Here is a 13,500-nt window from a genome sequence, read left to right on the forward strand (position 1 = left end):
ACCGTCGTTATGATCAATGCTGGAAAAACGGCTTCAAACAGAAGAACATGGTCGTGGGAAAATTTTCCAGAGATAGAGTTCTTGATGCTCTGTGGCTCCCAATTGCTCCTGTCTATCCTCAAAGTAGCCACTGCTTAATGCAAACCCTCTATCTCCGCTTCTGTCCATTCCCACAATCTAGCTCCGAGTGCATTGTTCACCAAAGCTCCATCTTTAGGCCTAGGCTGCCCAATTGGCACGTAGTAAGTTCCGCTTATTACATCTGGGGATACTGATGCCCACAGTTGATTCCGTACTCCGTCCTCCACCCCAATCGACGCCATCCTCATGAGCGGATAAAGAGCCTGAAGGAAGAAGCTTGAGCTTTTCCATGACTCTGCCCAGTTGGTGTCCACGAAACCGGGGTGAACAGCGGAGACTTTGAGCTCGGGGTTTCGGCTCGCCAGCTCACGCGCATGCAGGATGACCGCAAGTTTACTCTGGCCGTATCTGACCCATGTACCCTCTTTCTCAAGCTCTGTCTTGAGTGAGTTGAAGAGAATGCCCTCTGAAGGGGCCATTGAGGCTGCTTCAGACCCGAGGAAGACAACACGAATATCTGCGCCAGGCTCCTTGGCGGTAGCAAGCAGGGTTGGCAGTAATAGCTTGGTAAGAAGTACGCCCCCGAGGTAGTTGGTACCGAATTGGATCTCGTAGCCATCGTCAGTTAACCCGCAGGGCGCCGCAGTGATGCCGGCATTGAGCATGAGGATGTCGAGTCGTTTCGACTTCTCTTGGAAGGTGTTAAAGGCGCTCCGGATGGAGGCGAAAGACGCTAAGTCAAGTTGGACGTATTGTATAGGCGCATCTGGTACTTCCATTCGAATTTCCTTGATTGTTTGCTCTGCGACGGTGGGGTTTCGTGCTGCGAGCCAGAGCTGTGCCGGTTTGTGGCGGGCGAATTCCAGGACGGCCTGTTTGCCCAGCCCGTTGGTCCCACCAGTTACGAGAATGAACTTGCCTTCGAGGTTAGGCATATCCTTTGATTGGTCAAATGCCGGCTTTGCCGTAACCCATGGAGTGATAGCCATGGTGCTCGAGAAATGGGATGAAATGGGAAGAATCAAATGGGATGTTGGAACAGTTTGCCTACGTATGGCACACAGCATTCAAACGCAGCCATGGTTTGACCTTAAATAAGGCTAACACATAACAAAATGCGAGTCTTTCCCACTCCGTATATGTGCGCACCTGAATTTGCAGAGATCATTCGGGTAGTTTCAATTTTTAAGCTTCATAATCCGAATCTGTTACCGGCGTCGTGCGGGTTTACGATCCCTTGCAGCCAGGTATCCGCGATTGGCAAGAGTCAGTTTCCAGCGAAATCAAACATTATTTATACAATGTGGGTTGACGGGCAGTGACTGCTGTTGGGTACGTTTACCAAATCCGACCGACTTCCACATCTTTCAAATTGCAAGCCATGATCTCAGCTCTCCTCTTTTCCTACATTCACACCTCGAGTTCATTCCCTAATTATTGCAATCAGATTGGAAAGTCCTTTTCTTGGCAGGCGAACGATATATGTTACAAATAAACATCTCAAACGACACAATTCCCTGTTGTAGTTTCTCTTGCAACGTTTATTCGGCATCAATTCATCGCATTCCCCGCCTGAATCCAAAGAGCAAAGATGACACCCATGCTCGCAACCCAGATCAAACTTCTGACCGGGGCCCACTTCCGGTTATCTTGAAGCTTCACGTAAACAAGAGTGTACAGTGCTCGAAGTCCTAGGTAGCCAAGGGATAGCGTATTCACAAACTTCTTGTCCGTATTTGCAAGATTGGCTACTGCAACCCCAGCGGCAAAGAGGCCGATCGTCTCTATGGCGTTGTCATGTGCAGCCTTGGCGCGGCAGATCCGTTGATAGACCTACAAATTGAGCGTCAATCACGAAGAGGCGTTTGGGGTGGTACATTTAAGCAAACAAAACTCACTTTCTTTTCCAGAGTTCCACCCTTTGCTACAGTCTCAAGGAGTTTTCGTGGCTCACTTATGTCATAATTCTGGCCCGCAATGGTGTTGGCGTAGACGTGTGGGATGAAGGCAAGCATATAAGCAACAGGCACCTATTCTCACAGTGTCAATGTAATCCCGTATGAACGAAACATCACACAATACATGCTCACCGAATAGTATGAGATGTGCGTCTCGGTAAGGTCCAGAGATAGCCCCATTTTTGTGACTGCGCAATGCCTGCTGGGATTTCCGTGACGATTTTCGGCGGTTTCGTAGAAAAGGTGGCGCAGGTGAAAGAGTAGTTATTCTCGGCATGGGGACAAATTCACAGTCTGAGCACGTACATCATTTAAATCCCTTTCGGCAATCATTTATGCGCTAAATACCCCGATCAATTCGGTGTGCTGGGTAGAATACCGATTTTACCCATTGCAGAGTGTCTAATCCACTATCATGTAGTTGAGGCAGAAACATACGAGTCATTAAACACCCGAGCAAATACCGAGACCGAGCCCTCAGCAGTTTTTGCTTCGCAGACCCTGGCGTTCTGAGCTTGGACTAACTTAAAATCAAAAGCAAAAGATTGTGGATCTCACTCGTAACTACATTCTTTTGCCACGGACCTAGTGACTCATGAGCAGGAAAAGCGAGCCCGAGACCGATCTGGAAGCACTGAACCCAAGCAACGCTACGGGTAGTCTGTTGCAGAGAACATGGTCCATTTCCATATCCTGGAGATTACCGGCAATTTAAAATAGGATACTTATTGATAGGGTCTGACTGACATTGGCCATTGAAACTGCCTTGTTTAGCTTAAGTCGTTGACGGTTGCAAGTCGACATCCTCAAAAGACTTCCCATTTCTATTTCAATACCTCCCAGCCCAATACAACTTATGACGACAAGTTCCATTTGGTAATTTCTGCTTGATAACGAGAGTCTGTCGCCAAGCATCTTTATCGTGGACTCTCCCCCAGAACCAACCATGACCTCACATTCCAGCCAAGTAGACGGGCTTGTCAAAAGTCCATCGAAGGTGGGGCACGTTGTGTTCAAGACGAGCAACTTTCGCGGCATGGTAGACTTCTACATCAAGTTTCTGGGATGCGTCGTGGCCTTTGAGAATGAACAGCTCTCTATTCTTCGATTTGACGATGACGACGATCACCACCGGGTTGCCATCCTGTATCTTCCAGACCTCAAGCCCACCGACCCACAGGCAGTCGGGCTGGAACATGTCGCATTCTCTTATTCCACGCTACCAGACCTCCTCGCTGCTTATCAAACGCACAAGAGCAACGGCATCTCTCCATTCTGGTGTGTCAACCACGGTCCCACGACCAGCATGTACTACAAAGACCCCGACGGGAATGGAGTCGAGCTGCTTGTCGATAACTTCGACACGATACGGGAGGCGAACGAGTTCATGGCTTCTCGGCTGTTTGCGGAAAATCCCATCGGCACAGAATTTGATCCTCAAGACCTGGTTCAGCGGTTGGAACTAGGAGAGAGCGAGAGTTCGTTGAAGAAAAGAGTCGAGATTGGACCTCGTAATGCATTGGGTTGCTGAACCTTGTAACATGTGCGTCCTGTACTGTAACACTAGACTCTTATCATCTCATCATCACCAAAGGAGATGTCTAAGCAATGCGCTGGAAGCCGATCAGCCCTCAACTTCCAATGTGGTAAGTCGACGAATGTACATGCAAGCCCCTTGGCTGAGTAGTAAAGTCCAGCCACACAACATGACTGCGTCGATGTAAAATTTAATTAGGCACCTTTGTGGAAGGATCAATTGTCTCCTTTTCACCTCGAGCCAATATTGCAAAGTCTTAGCCACTAAGAATAGAGGTTTTGCTCCACAACTGACAACCACATTTGGGAAACCTGCTGTAAATGAATTGTATATACAACATGTAGCGATTAGTGAATGTGCATAAATCTAGGCCTGATAGTAGCTTCTATAGTCCAATAGGAAAAACACTTCTACATGATGGGAAAACCTACGTTTTAGTAGCCAGATCTATCTAATTAAGATTTCTCATCACCTACATGTGGCTGCGAAACGTCTACCTTTCTATTGTCACGTATGCGACCTGTGGCTACTACTTTTGGCAAGATGCATGGCGGCGGCGTGCTTGACGTGCTTTGCTGCAAGCTAGAGGCGGCGACGGGACGGACGGAGCGAGAACTGGTGGCGTTGCTTGTGTTTGTTAGCGCTGACTGCAGTTTCTGCGCGGGGTTCCTGCGTTGTATGGTGACAGCATCTGGGCGCGGGGTTTACCAGAGCAGATCCTTATTAACAAGTTCTACACGGCGCTTATCGACGACGGGTACTGGTTGAGGCTGCTGGAGCCCAAGGGCCTACACCTGTTCGACTGGCTGGTAGTCTTGCTGACGGCGATGCTGCCGGTCCGGATGGAGACGTGGCTCAGATGGGTGATACTGGCGCAGGACGTGGCCATCATCTGGGCGAGCATGGCATGGCCTTACATCTGATACTAGGTGACGAGCCTAGTGCTGCGCAGCTTCGCAGCGGTCAAGGCGGCGGTAGCGGAGGAGGGCAGCGCGGCTTAGGTCAGCGAAAGGCCTGGGGTAAACGGGGATGGTGTACGGCCGCCAAAGAAGCCACAAGATGACAACAAGACGGCCATACGGGCACCAGAGCGGACATGCTAAAGGAATCATCCGCACTCCGATCAACGCTCAAGACGTGGACGTAGAGAGAGACAAACAAGGCGTGACAAGTCGAGTGGGCAAGAGAGACACGATGCAGAACCACCTATCGGCACACACCGACACAGACTAAGAAAGTGTTCCAGCTCTATGAGAAGCTGAGCAAACTACACAACTCAATTCTCGTGTAGATGCGCACAGAAAAAACTAGACTCGAGGACTTCATATTCAATCAAAGATTGTCAGACGCCATCCAGATCCTTGGGCAATTCAGGATCAAGTCATAACCCAGACAAAGCTGACCGTTGAGGGGGGAGACTATAGCTACACAACAGCCACGGTACGAGGCACCGCGCCTAAGAGCCTAGTACATTAGTAACGTTGGAAAGGGACCGGAATCTAGACGATGAGACCAAATGAATGTAGATAGAGATAAAATGAAATGCAAAGCGAGAATTCAAAGACAGCTGGTTAATGCTTTGCACTGGCGAAGCGGGGCGGGTCGGATGCTTCGCCGTTCTGCCCGGATAACCCGGCTATATATCCAGGCATCGCCGCTGACATGAGAGTGGCTTCACGACCAAGTAGGAGTGGATGACTTGATGAACTGATAACTAATTCTGACCGCCTAGTACCTTTCTGGAACGCTCTCAGTTGTTCATGTCTTACGAGTCATAACAAATCCTTTGAATAGTTAACAACATCCTGGACGGTAAGCTATTTTGAGGTGAGGCTTCTGATTTGCTGTCTGTTTACCCCTCTCTTGGTAGGATTCATGGGCGTTGGAACCACTCGCGTAAATCGGACTAGCTTATATAGAAAGCGGAATTCAGGTGAGACTTCTGACTTACTCTCCCGCCACAGGTCTTAAGAGCAGAAACTGCGGGGTTTGCTTTTAGGCGGGACAATCCCTCTTCCGCAATGTCACGTCGTATGCGTTTAGGCAGACTGCTGGTATATGTCGAGGGAGAAATGTTACAAGGATTCCCTCAGCGTAAGCGCTATGAACGCCCAAAACGGCAATTGCTATGGGGCTTGCAGGAGGATGCTTGAAGGATCAATGCCAAGAAGCGGACAAATCGGAAGCCTGTCTTGGAGAAAGAGGATCTCTCGAACTCGCCTTGTTCGCCAGCCACTTTCAAGAGCGCAACGCACAACCTGCTAGTAGTTGGGATTGATGACTGTGATGTACAGAAGATCGGTTTGAAGGGACCTGGATTTCGTGACTTGAAAAACTCAGAAAAAGAAAAAGAAAACCCCGCGATCTGGCGCGTCCAATCGATGCCTAAGCGAAGGCGCCTCCCGAGCTGCGAAGAAACAAGAGGCTCGGGCGTTGACGATGTCCTAACTTGTAGTCGACAGATGCTTGCGATACCCTGAACCATGGCCAGCCGGCCAGCAGCTGAGGCCTTATCTGCAAGGTGGTAATACGGCACGGGAGGAGCCCCGGCCTAATGATGCCGCCTGGGGTGTTGAACCGCCTCTTCCTCTTGTTCAGGATGCGAGAGAGGTCGTAGGATGAACAGCCTGGTCAAGAACTAGTATAAAGCCAGGTGCTTTTCCTCCCTCAGGACGATTCTGTTTGCTTCCTCCATCACCACCAGCTCCTCCTCTTTCCAACTTATCACCATCACACCAAACCACCTCCACCACACGCAGCCCAACATGTACTTCTCCTCGCTCCTCTTCCTGGGCCTCGCGGCCACCGCGTCGGCCATCGACGTCAGAGGTCACTACGGCGGCACCTGCGACGGTGCCTATGTGGGCTGCGCGAACATCAACCCCAACGTGTGCTGCGTTATCAGCGGCTCCGCCAGCAGCGGCAGGACCAGCGTTTCTGTGGCTGCCGTACGTGATACCCTTCTCCTCTTTCTCGCGAAACTCTCAAAACTAACGGGTGCCGAGCACAGATCCCGGGCGACTGGCGTATTCGCACTCAGGCTTACACGGGCGGCGGCTGCTCATCCCTCGCGGGTCAGCTCGACTCGAACGGCAACACGTTCGTCTGCCTGTCGTACAGCTCGCGCGGTGACCGCACGGGAGGTCAATACTGGTTCGTCGGCCGCAAGCGCGCCGACGACAACTCGTGCCCCGCCGAGCAGCCCGGTGGCGGAAAGTGCGAAGCCGTCGCCAAGCCCGATACCCTCGGACTCGCGGACGGCACCGAGTACAACATCACCGGCCTGTCGGATGAGAAGCTGCAGGAGTTGGTGAGTGTTGTCTTCGACCCTGGGAAGAAAGATGAGAATGCGTATGGCACCTAGATGAGATGCTGACTTGCTTACCCCGCTTAAAGGAGAAGATTGCCACCACCGGCGCCGGTGCCGACGCCGTGCCCGCCGAGTTCCAGACTCTGCGCCGCTAGATTGAGGTCTGAGGCTACATGCCAGCTTTCAGAAAGCAGCAGGTCTCGGGATAGGAATTTTGGATCAAGCAAGGACGGACTGGAAGTACAGCAGCGGCGTTCTGCCGTGCGTGCTTGTGACGACGATGATATCCTACACTGTACAGTTAGCAACTACATGGCTAGACATAGCGAATCGAGAAAACTGAGCCTTTGGTACGAAACAGAATCTTGTCCCCCGACATTTAGTTGAGGAGGTCTGTTGGCGGAAGGACGAAAGAAAGAAGCGATGGTGTTCGTTTCAATGGTCCGTTGCTACTGACCCTTCCTGACTCCCAGACCGGTGAAACATTTCTGCAATCGCTCCACGATGGCTACTCAACTCTGGTGATGAACGAGCCGCGAATCGGCCGGCGATGACGGATGGGTGTGAGCTCTCATGTTTTGGACAACAACACATCGACGTGGGGCCCTCCTCGTGTTGATTCTGACAGATGCAGCTCTAGATCCATCTCCCGGGAGAAGAGCAAGCTCACCTTATCACCACTTTTCAGATTTCCTGGAGTGAGTCAGTCGGTCAGTCAGTTAGTCGTTCTGCCTTGCATGAGTAGGCACTAACACAAATGGCGACCGCTTCTCTTGCCTGTCTGTCCATCCGTCGACCGGGTGGCCCTCTTGCATTGACCACGAACTGATCCCCGCCGAGACCACCCGGGGCAGGTGGATGAATAGACAAATGGAATCATAGATGCTTCTAGTGAAACTCTGCCTGCTGTCCACTCATCTGTCGTGCCTTTCGTTGCCTTGCCTTCTGGCGTCGTTAATGCCACTTAGCGTTCGCCATGCATCTCACCTGCTCTACACCGCCGCAAAGTGCACACCGTGATTTCAAGCGGCGGGTTCAGAGATATGTGTCTTGGTTGGTATAAATGGTCACTCGAGTAAAACCGAACTGCTCAATGAGGTATGAGGTTATTCGTGAATTCGTTGGGTGTGTAGAAGGAAGGTTCTAACTGAAGGGCAGCAATCGGCGAAGGCCGTGATATGGCTGGCCAGACGAACCCACTCCGGCGGAAATGGATCCATGTGATCTGATTGGTCGAGCCGTGTCGCCTTCCCGACTTTTCCATCGATAATCCGATCGGTATTCCAACAGTTTTGGTTGCGTCTTACGGCCCGTCTAAAGGAACTGTACTCTTGGAGAGGAAACTGGGTTATAAGCTGCCGGCCCTTGCTGGCTACTTCCAAGAGTAGTCAACCTCTGTTCTCCAAGTTTCCAGGGAATGTAGTTCTGTAGGTCGCCAGTGAGCCTTGTTTAGACGCTAGAACCGAAATACGTGCTCTGTGATGAGAAACCGGTCTTCAAGCAGGCCTCTCACGGCATATGTATTTAAGTAGACTAGTCACTCACAATTGTAAATTGCAGGGCTTTTGGTTACTGTACGAAATGCAAACAGTATAGCCTAAAGGGCCTCTGGGGTGCGTCCTCCCAGGCGAAACAAAAACCGTCATCCTTGCAGAAATTTACTTTTGGTCTCACATTTCCAGCTACCATAGTAGTTACATCAAACAAATCTAGCTTTACAGGATCATCGTTCGATGCCGCTTATCCCGTGCCGAATACCCGCAACAGCTGTGTCATTGGCTTTCTTAAAGGTGACGCATTGCCTTTATTACAGCACACAAACGTTTCCCCCTAATGCCAATCAAAATGGACAACATTTCATTGATTGCAGTCACGGCCTTCACAACATTCTGCTTCCTTCTCGTTGCATATTATAGCCTGTATCCAATCGATCCGCAAATCATCCCCTCCCCTCTTCACATCATTGCTTCTCTCCCCGAAGAAGAGGTTCAAAAGCTACCTTACCAACCCAACTGTTTCCCAGGTGCCCGTGACGTGGAGACCGAAGTAAGCTGTCTATGTTACACACCTTAGATGTCGACCATACTAACAAAGCCAAGTACGGCTTCATCCGCGTCTACGAATGGGGACCAGAGACAGGGCCAAAAGTCGTTCTGATCCATGGCATGTCCACTTGTACAATGACCCTGGGGCCTATAGCTGAAGCTCTAGTCTCACGAGGTTGTCGGGTTTTACTTTTCGACCTCTTTGGCCGGGGGTATTCAGATGGCGTCGGCGACCTTCCTTACGACATCCGCCTTTACACGACCCAGGTTCTGCTCGTGCTGGCTTCTTCTCCACTTTCATGGACAGGTTCCAACTCTTTAAGAGTGATTGGTTATTCACTCGGTGGAGCTATCGCTGCCTCTTTTACCGTTACCTTTCCTCACATGGTCTCAAGCCTGATTCTGCTCGCTCCAGCTGGACTCATCCGCTCAACCGATTTAGGTTTAACCTTCTGGTTCTTATTCAAGTCAGGTCTCGTACCAAAGCGTGTATTGCATACCTTGATGCGTGGTCAATTGCGAAGCACTGCAAACAGCGGTCGGATAGAAGAGCAACATTGCTTCCATCAGAAGAATGAAGAAAAACCTACCGATCTCGGGACCACCAGTCAAAGCGTCAACAAGCAATCACTTCAAGAGCGAACGGCCGCGTATATGCCATGGATAGTGGCGCATCACCGCGGCTTCGTCCCCGCCTTTACGTCCTGTGCGCGATTCTCGCCGTTGACGAATCAGCAGCGGGTCTGGCGTGCGCTAGGGAAGCGAAAGATGGGCAGCACAGCGGTGATAATTGGTGATGCAGACGAATTTGTCAACGCTGCATGGTACGAGAAGAATGGGCTGCCACTGCTCGGAGGCAAAGAGCATGTAGTGTGGAAGGTCTTGCCTGGCAGCCACGACTTTGTGATGACTGCGCCAGAGCTAATCATGCGTGAGATCGATGTGCTCTGGGGGTTGCCTGCGTAGGAAAATAAAATTGATCTATTGATAAGCCTGTCCGTAGTTTATCGGTGACTTGAACAGAGTTCACTTGGCTTGAATTTGATAAACAAATAGTCTAGCGGGACCTTGGGTGTTCCGCCTGCCGCTTGCCTGGCGACCGTCCCGTTCCTGTAGCGGATCGGTGGCGTAAGCAAAGTGGGGCCGGAGATCTCACAAGCCCCGAGCGGGCCCGTACTCAACGGCGCTCAAGACCCGCGAGCCGTGTCCAGCACTAAGCCGGAACTGAAGAGTCAGTAAAGATCCGCAGATGCCAATCGTCTCCTCTACAGAGTCGGCATCTTCAGCGAGGTGTTCTAGTGACTCAGCAAGAGACGTCAGCTCCGTCAACGTAAGCGGGCGATACACAACTGACACAAGGCTAAGCACCTGTCTGCAAAGATCCTCATCGTTTGAGCTGTGCATGCATGTGAAGCAACCTTGGAATCTTTCTTAGTACTTGATACTTACGTACTGGTGTGCCAGCAGACTTCAAAAAGCTTCTAAAACTCTGTACTGCTGTTTTGAATTTTGGTGGTGCTATGCCCTTTCGTGTCGTTGCCGGGCAGTCCTCACACTTCGACTGGATCATTTCAAAAGACGGCTTGAAAAATAATTTAAGGGGGGTGTGGCGACAAACAATCGTATTCAGAGAGCCATACTCCTTGTGGGGGTCGAGTTTTCCGCCCTGCTCTGTAGCGTTAGTACTTAAACCTGATGTATTGTAATACCGGTGCTCAAAGGTGCTTTGTAGGATTGATTTAATACTCGCTACGCAGGCTGCCACTGATAGCTTTAGATAGATCCTTCATCCCTTGATAGATGTGTGTTTGCCTGGGTTCCTATATCAAAGATTGCCTGCTCCGTCAATGCGGAGGAGGCGTATCTATCCCATGCATGCCAGACCGGCGTATCTGTCCAGGTATGCCGCGGTCGCATCATGGCGAGTTGCCTATTATGACGCAGGGGGCGCTTGGAATTACTCTTGAATCGGCAGCGAGACTGCGAGACTGCGAGAGACAATCGTCCAGAGTTGTCAAAATTCCACTCGTTGAGGGCAGCGGTTGCATTACAAGGTATTTAAAGTAGTTGGAGGTCCGTTGTAACCGATGCTTTGAAGTTGAGCAGCTCTTTGGAAGAGGTGCCGGCTGGTGATGGGAAAGGTTGGGCGAGACACGAGAGCTGTCGTCTACGATCTACTGTCAACGTCCTGTCATGCCTCCTCTGTTAAGCTCTTGTTGCAGAATATAGATTATATAAGCGTTATTTGCTGCATTCAATCAACAGCGTCTTTTTTGTATCGGTTCATTTCTGTATTAGACTCTGAATTTTCAGGATTGCGGCAACGTGTCTGCTCCTGTTCTGATGTTTACTTTGAAAGTAGCTATTGTATTCTTCTCTGCTTCACCCTCCGCCGTTTCACTCTCTCTCAGAAAAACTCTGCCGCCTGCGGCGCCGTTACCATTCTGTAAGCCCTTTAACCTTGGTTTTCCATCAGGAGACAGATTGTATAACTTAGTAGAGTATGTACAACAGATTTCATGCACCTCTAGACGCCTAAAATTCTAATGCAATGTAAATAACATTAAGGTCTATCTATCCTAATTTGTAAAGTGTTGAACGGGAGAGGGTTCCCATGACTTTTCGAAAGGTCTCTGTTTTCCTTCAACCCATAACCTAGCTTGGGCATTTGAACGTCTAAATCCAAACAGTCCTTCGATAGACGGCTGGTACTGCACTAACAATTTGCCTTCTGGTCTAGCACATCGCCAGTCAAATCTGTGTTCTTCATCCCCCCTCCGTATTGGTGAGTATCCAGCCCATTGAGGGTTTACTCCGATTACTAAAAGAAGCAAGTAGGTTAGTCTATCGCAGGAACAACAGGCTCCTGGTGTAAACTTACACTGATTCAACCACTGACCAAGTTGCACCATTTGGTCTTGGTATTTAAATTTGTTTCCGGCTGCTTTTGGGGAAAATACGATAGCCAACGGCTCTTGATCTGGAGCGAAACTTGTGCCCGCTAGATCTTCAAGGCCAAACATGTGATTGTTTTCGCCTGTACCTTCCCCTTGGAGTTGAAGACCGGACTGGAATCTGTCAGGGTACCGAAGGATTGGATCCTCCACAATGTGCGCCATGTATACCGCTGATTTTGACATGACCACAAGACCGACACATCCGCAAAAGCCGAGCATTGCCATAGACTGTGGCGAGTTCTTGATGAGCATAAACTTGGATGTTACGTCGTCTTCCAAGATCGAGACGCCGCCTCCGGCAGCATGTACCACCCTGGCTACTTCGCCGCGGAAGAAGCTGTCAAGAGTGCCGTCGTAATTCTCAGGGGTGATCCATCGGCCCTTTTTCGGCAGGCTGGTAAGGTTGGGCGCATCAAACAATCGAGGGTTTAGTCTCCGACTACATGTTGCCGTGTTGCTTGCTGCACCACAGGTTGCTACGCTACAAAACTGTGGCCGGTTTGTTCCTTTGCGCGGTTGTTCTTGCGCAAGCGCTATTGGAAGCCATAGCAAAAGAGAGAGAAGAAGAGTTTGGACTTGTTGATACATTATGAAATAGAAATCTAGGTCGCGTAGTTACAAAGAAGTCTGAACTGGAAGAAGCCCCAGGATGAAGCACAGTATTTAAACCTACCGATATTACTAATGGTATCATTACCATTGTCTTTAGACTAATAAGACGGTGCGCCTAAGAAGAAACTCAGAGGCACTTTGAGACAGGACTTGTTAGCCGGCTTCGCCGGCCGCTTGCCGAGGCGACTGTTACAGGCAACGCCCTAGGAAGTAGGCCCTGTAGAGGCACTATTCGTGGTGTGTAGGTAGCCCAGCACGTAACACCGCAACGCGAATTCCCATTGCGTGCGTCGCACTCGCAACCGCGATTCCAACCGCGTTCTTTTCCTTCCACAGCTCTCAGCGCCTAAATCTACGCTCTCTAGATTGCTGAACATCTTTGCGCAATTTTCGCTCAAACCCAATTTCAGCCCCCCATGTCCGCTTCGGACCTGTGACCATGACATCCGGAAGAGCCCTCTGATTTGTCCACGCCGCCGACCCGGGATCTGTGACGACCCACGATACTTTTTCAACCAAGCAAGCCTCAACCGACGCGCTTGAAATCTGCATAGGTCGCGAGATTGACTGACGGCTCTGAGAAACTGCATCTGCATACCCCCAAGGCCTCCAAAACCATATTCCCTCAACTGCAGCAAGGCTACACGTGCAGGGTGGTGACCAAAGAGAGACTAGCTTCAAACTGATTATGTACCGTGCATCAGCCTTTAGCAAAATAGCAATACTAAAGGTACTAGAATTGAGTCCCTAAATTTACTACATTAGAAAGAAAAGAGGAGAGCTGTTGCACTGTGTTCTTCCACGAAGCAGAGTGCTGCAGAGAAAAAAAAGTAGAAATGTAGCCTTGCCGCGGTCGACGAGGTACGACCTTGTCGGGCAGAACAACCAACTCCATCTTCCCTTGGACATCTCCGGCGCCTCCGGATATCAATCAACTACGCGAAGTCAGGTCCCCTAATCGACATCAGCATCATCAGGCATCGCCTCAAACAACCCCTGT

General features: G+C 50.3%; 6 protein-coding genes across 6 annotated transcripts; 3 read left to right on the forward strand and 3 right to left on the reverse strand.

The window, feature by feature from the left end:
* Positions 1–134: 134 nt before the first annotated feature.
* CH63R_14261 (Short-chain dehydrogenase/reductase) lies at positions 135–1,070 on the reverse strand (the record flags this gene model as incomplete). Its single annotated transcript, XM_018309235.1, has 1 exon — positions 135–1,070. The coding sequence occupies one exon, from the start codon at positions 1,068–1,070 to the stop codon at positions 135–137; it is 936 nt and encodes a 311-aa protein (XP_018151553.1).
* A 562-nt stretch (positions 1,071–1,632) lies between these two features.
* CH63R_14262 (Membrane protein) lies at positions 1,633–2,219 on the reverse strand (the record flags this gene model as incomplete). The annotated part of the gene is made up of 3 exons (XM_018309236.1): positions 1,633–1,914; positions 1,980–2,111; positions 2,172–2,219. 3 exons carry the CDS (start codon positions 2,217–2,219, stop codon positions 1,633–1,635), a joined length of 462 nt encoding a protein of 153 aa, XP_018151554.1.
* A 766-nt stretch (positions 2,220–2,985) lies between these two features.
* Positions 2,986–3,570, forward strand: CH63R_14263 (Biphenyl-2,3-diol 1,2-dioxygenase 2; the record flags this gene model as incomplete). The annotated part of the gene is made up of 1 exon (XM_018309237.1): positions 2,986–3,570. One exon carries the CDS (start codon positions 2,986–2,988, stop codon positions 3,568–3,570), a length of 585 nt encoding a protein of 194 aa, XP_018151555.1.
* A 2,771-nt stretch (positions 3,571–6,341) lies between these two features.
* On the forward strand, positions 6,342–7,041 carry CH63R_14264 (uncharacterized protein; the record flags this gene model as incomplete). Its single annotated transcript, XM_018309238.1, has 3 exons — positions 6,342–6,524; positions 6,587–6,886; positions 6,973–7,041. 3 exons carry the CDS (start codon positions 6,342–6,344, stop codon positions 7,039–7,041), a joined length of 552 nt encoding a protein of 183 aa, XP_018151556.1.
* A 1,690-nt stretch (positions 7,042–8,731) lies between these two features.
* Positions 8,732–9,897, forward strand: CH63R_14265 (Alpha beta hydrolase family; the record flags this gene model as incomplete). Its single annotated transcript, XM_018309239.1, has 2 exons — positions 8,732–8,932; positions 8,986–9,897. The coding sequence occupies 2 exons, from the start codon at positions 8,732–8,734 to the stop codon at positions 9,895–9,897; spliced, it is 1,113 nt and encodes a 370-aa protein (XP_018151557.1).
* Positions 9,898–11,510: 1,613 nt separating this feature from the next.
* Positions 11,511–12,476, reverse strand: CH63R_14266 (uncharacterized protein; the record flags this gene model as incomplete). The annotated part of the gene is made up of 2 exons (XM_018309240.1): positions 11,511–11,752; positions 11,813–12,476. The coding sequence occupies 2 exons, from the start codon at positions 12,474–12,476 to the stop codon at positions 11,511–11,513; spliced, it is 906 nt and encodes a 301-aa protein (XP_018151558.1).
* Positions 12,477–13,500: the final 1,024 nt, after the last annotated feature.

This window comes from Colletotrichum higginsianum, chromosome 10, assembly GCF_001672515.1.
Source record: "Colletotrichum higginsianum IMI 349063 chromosome 10, whole genome shotgun sequence".
Classification (NCBI taxonomy): Eukaryota; Fungi; Ascomycota; class Sordariomycetes; order Glomerellales; family Glomerellaceae; genus Colletotrichum; species Colletotrichum higginsianum.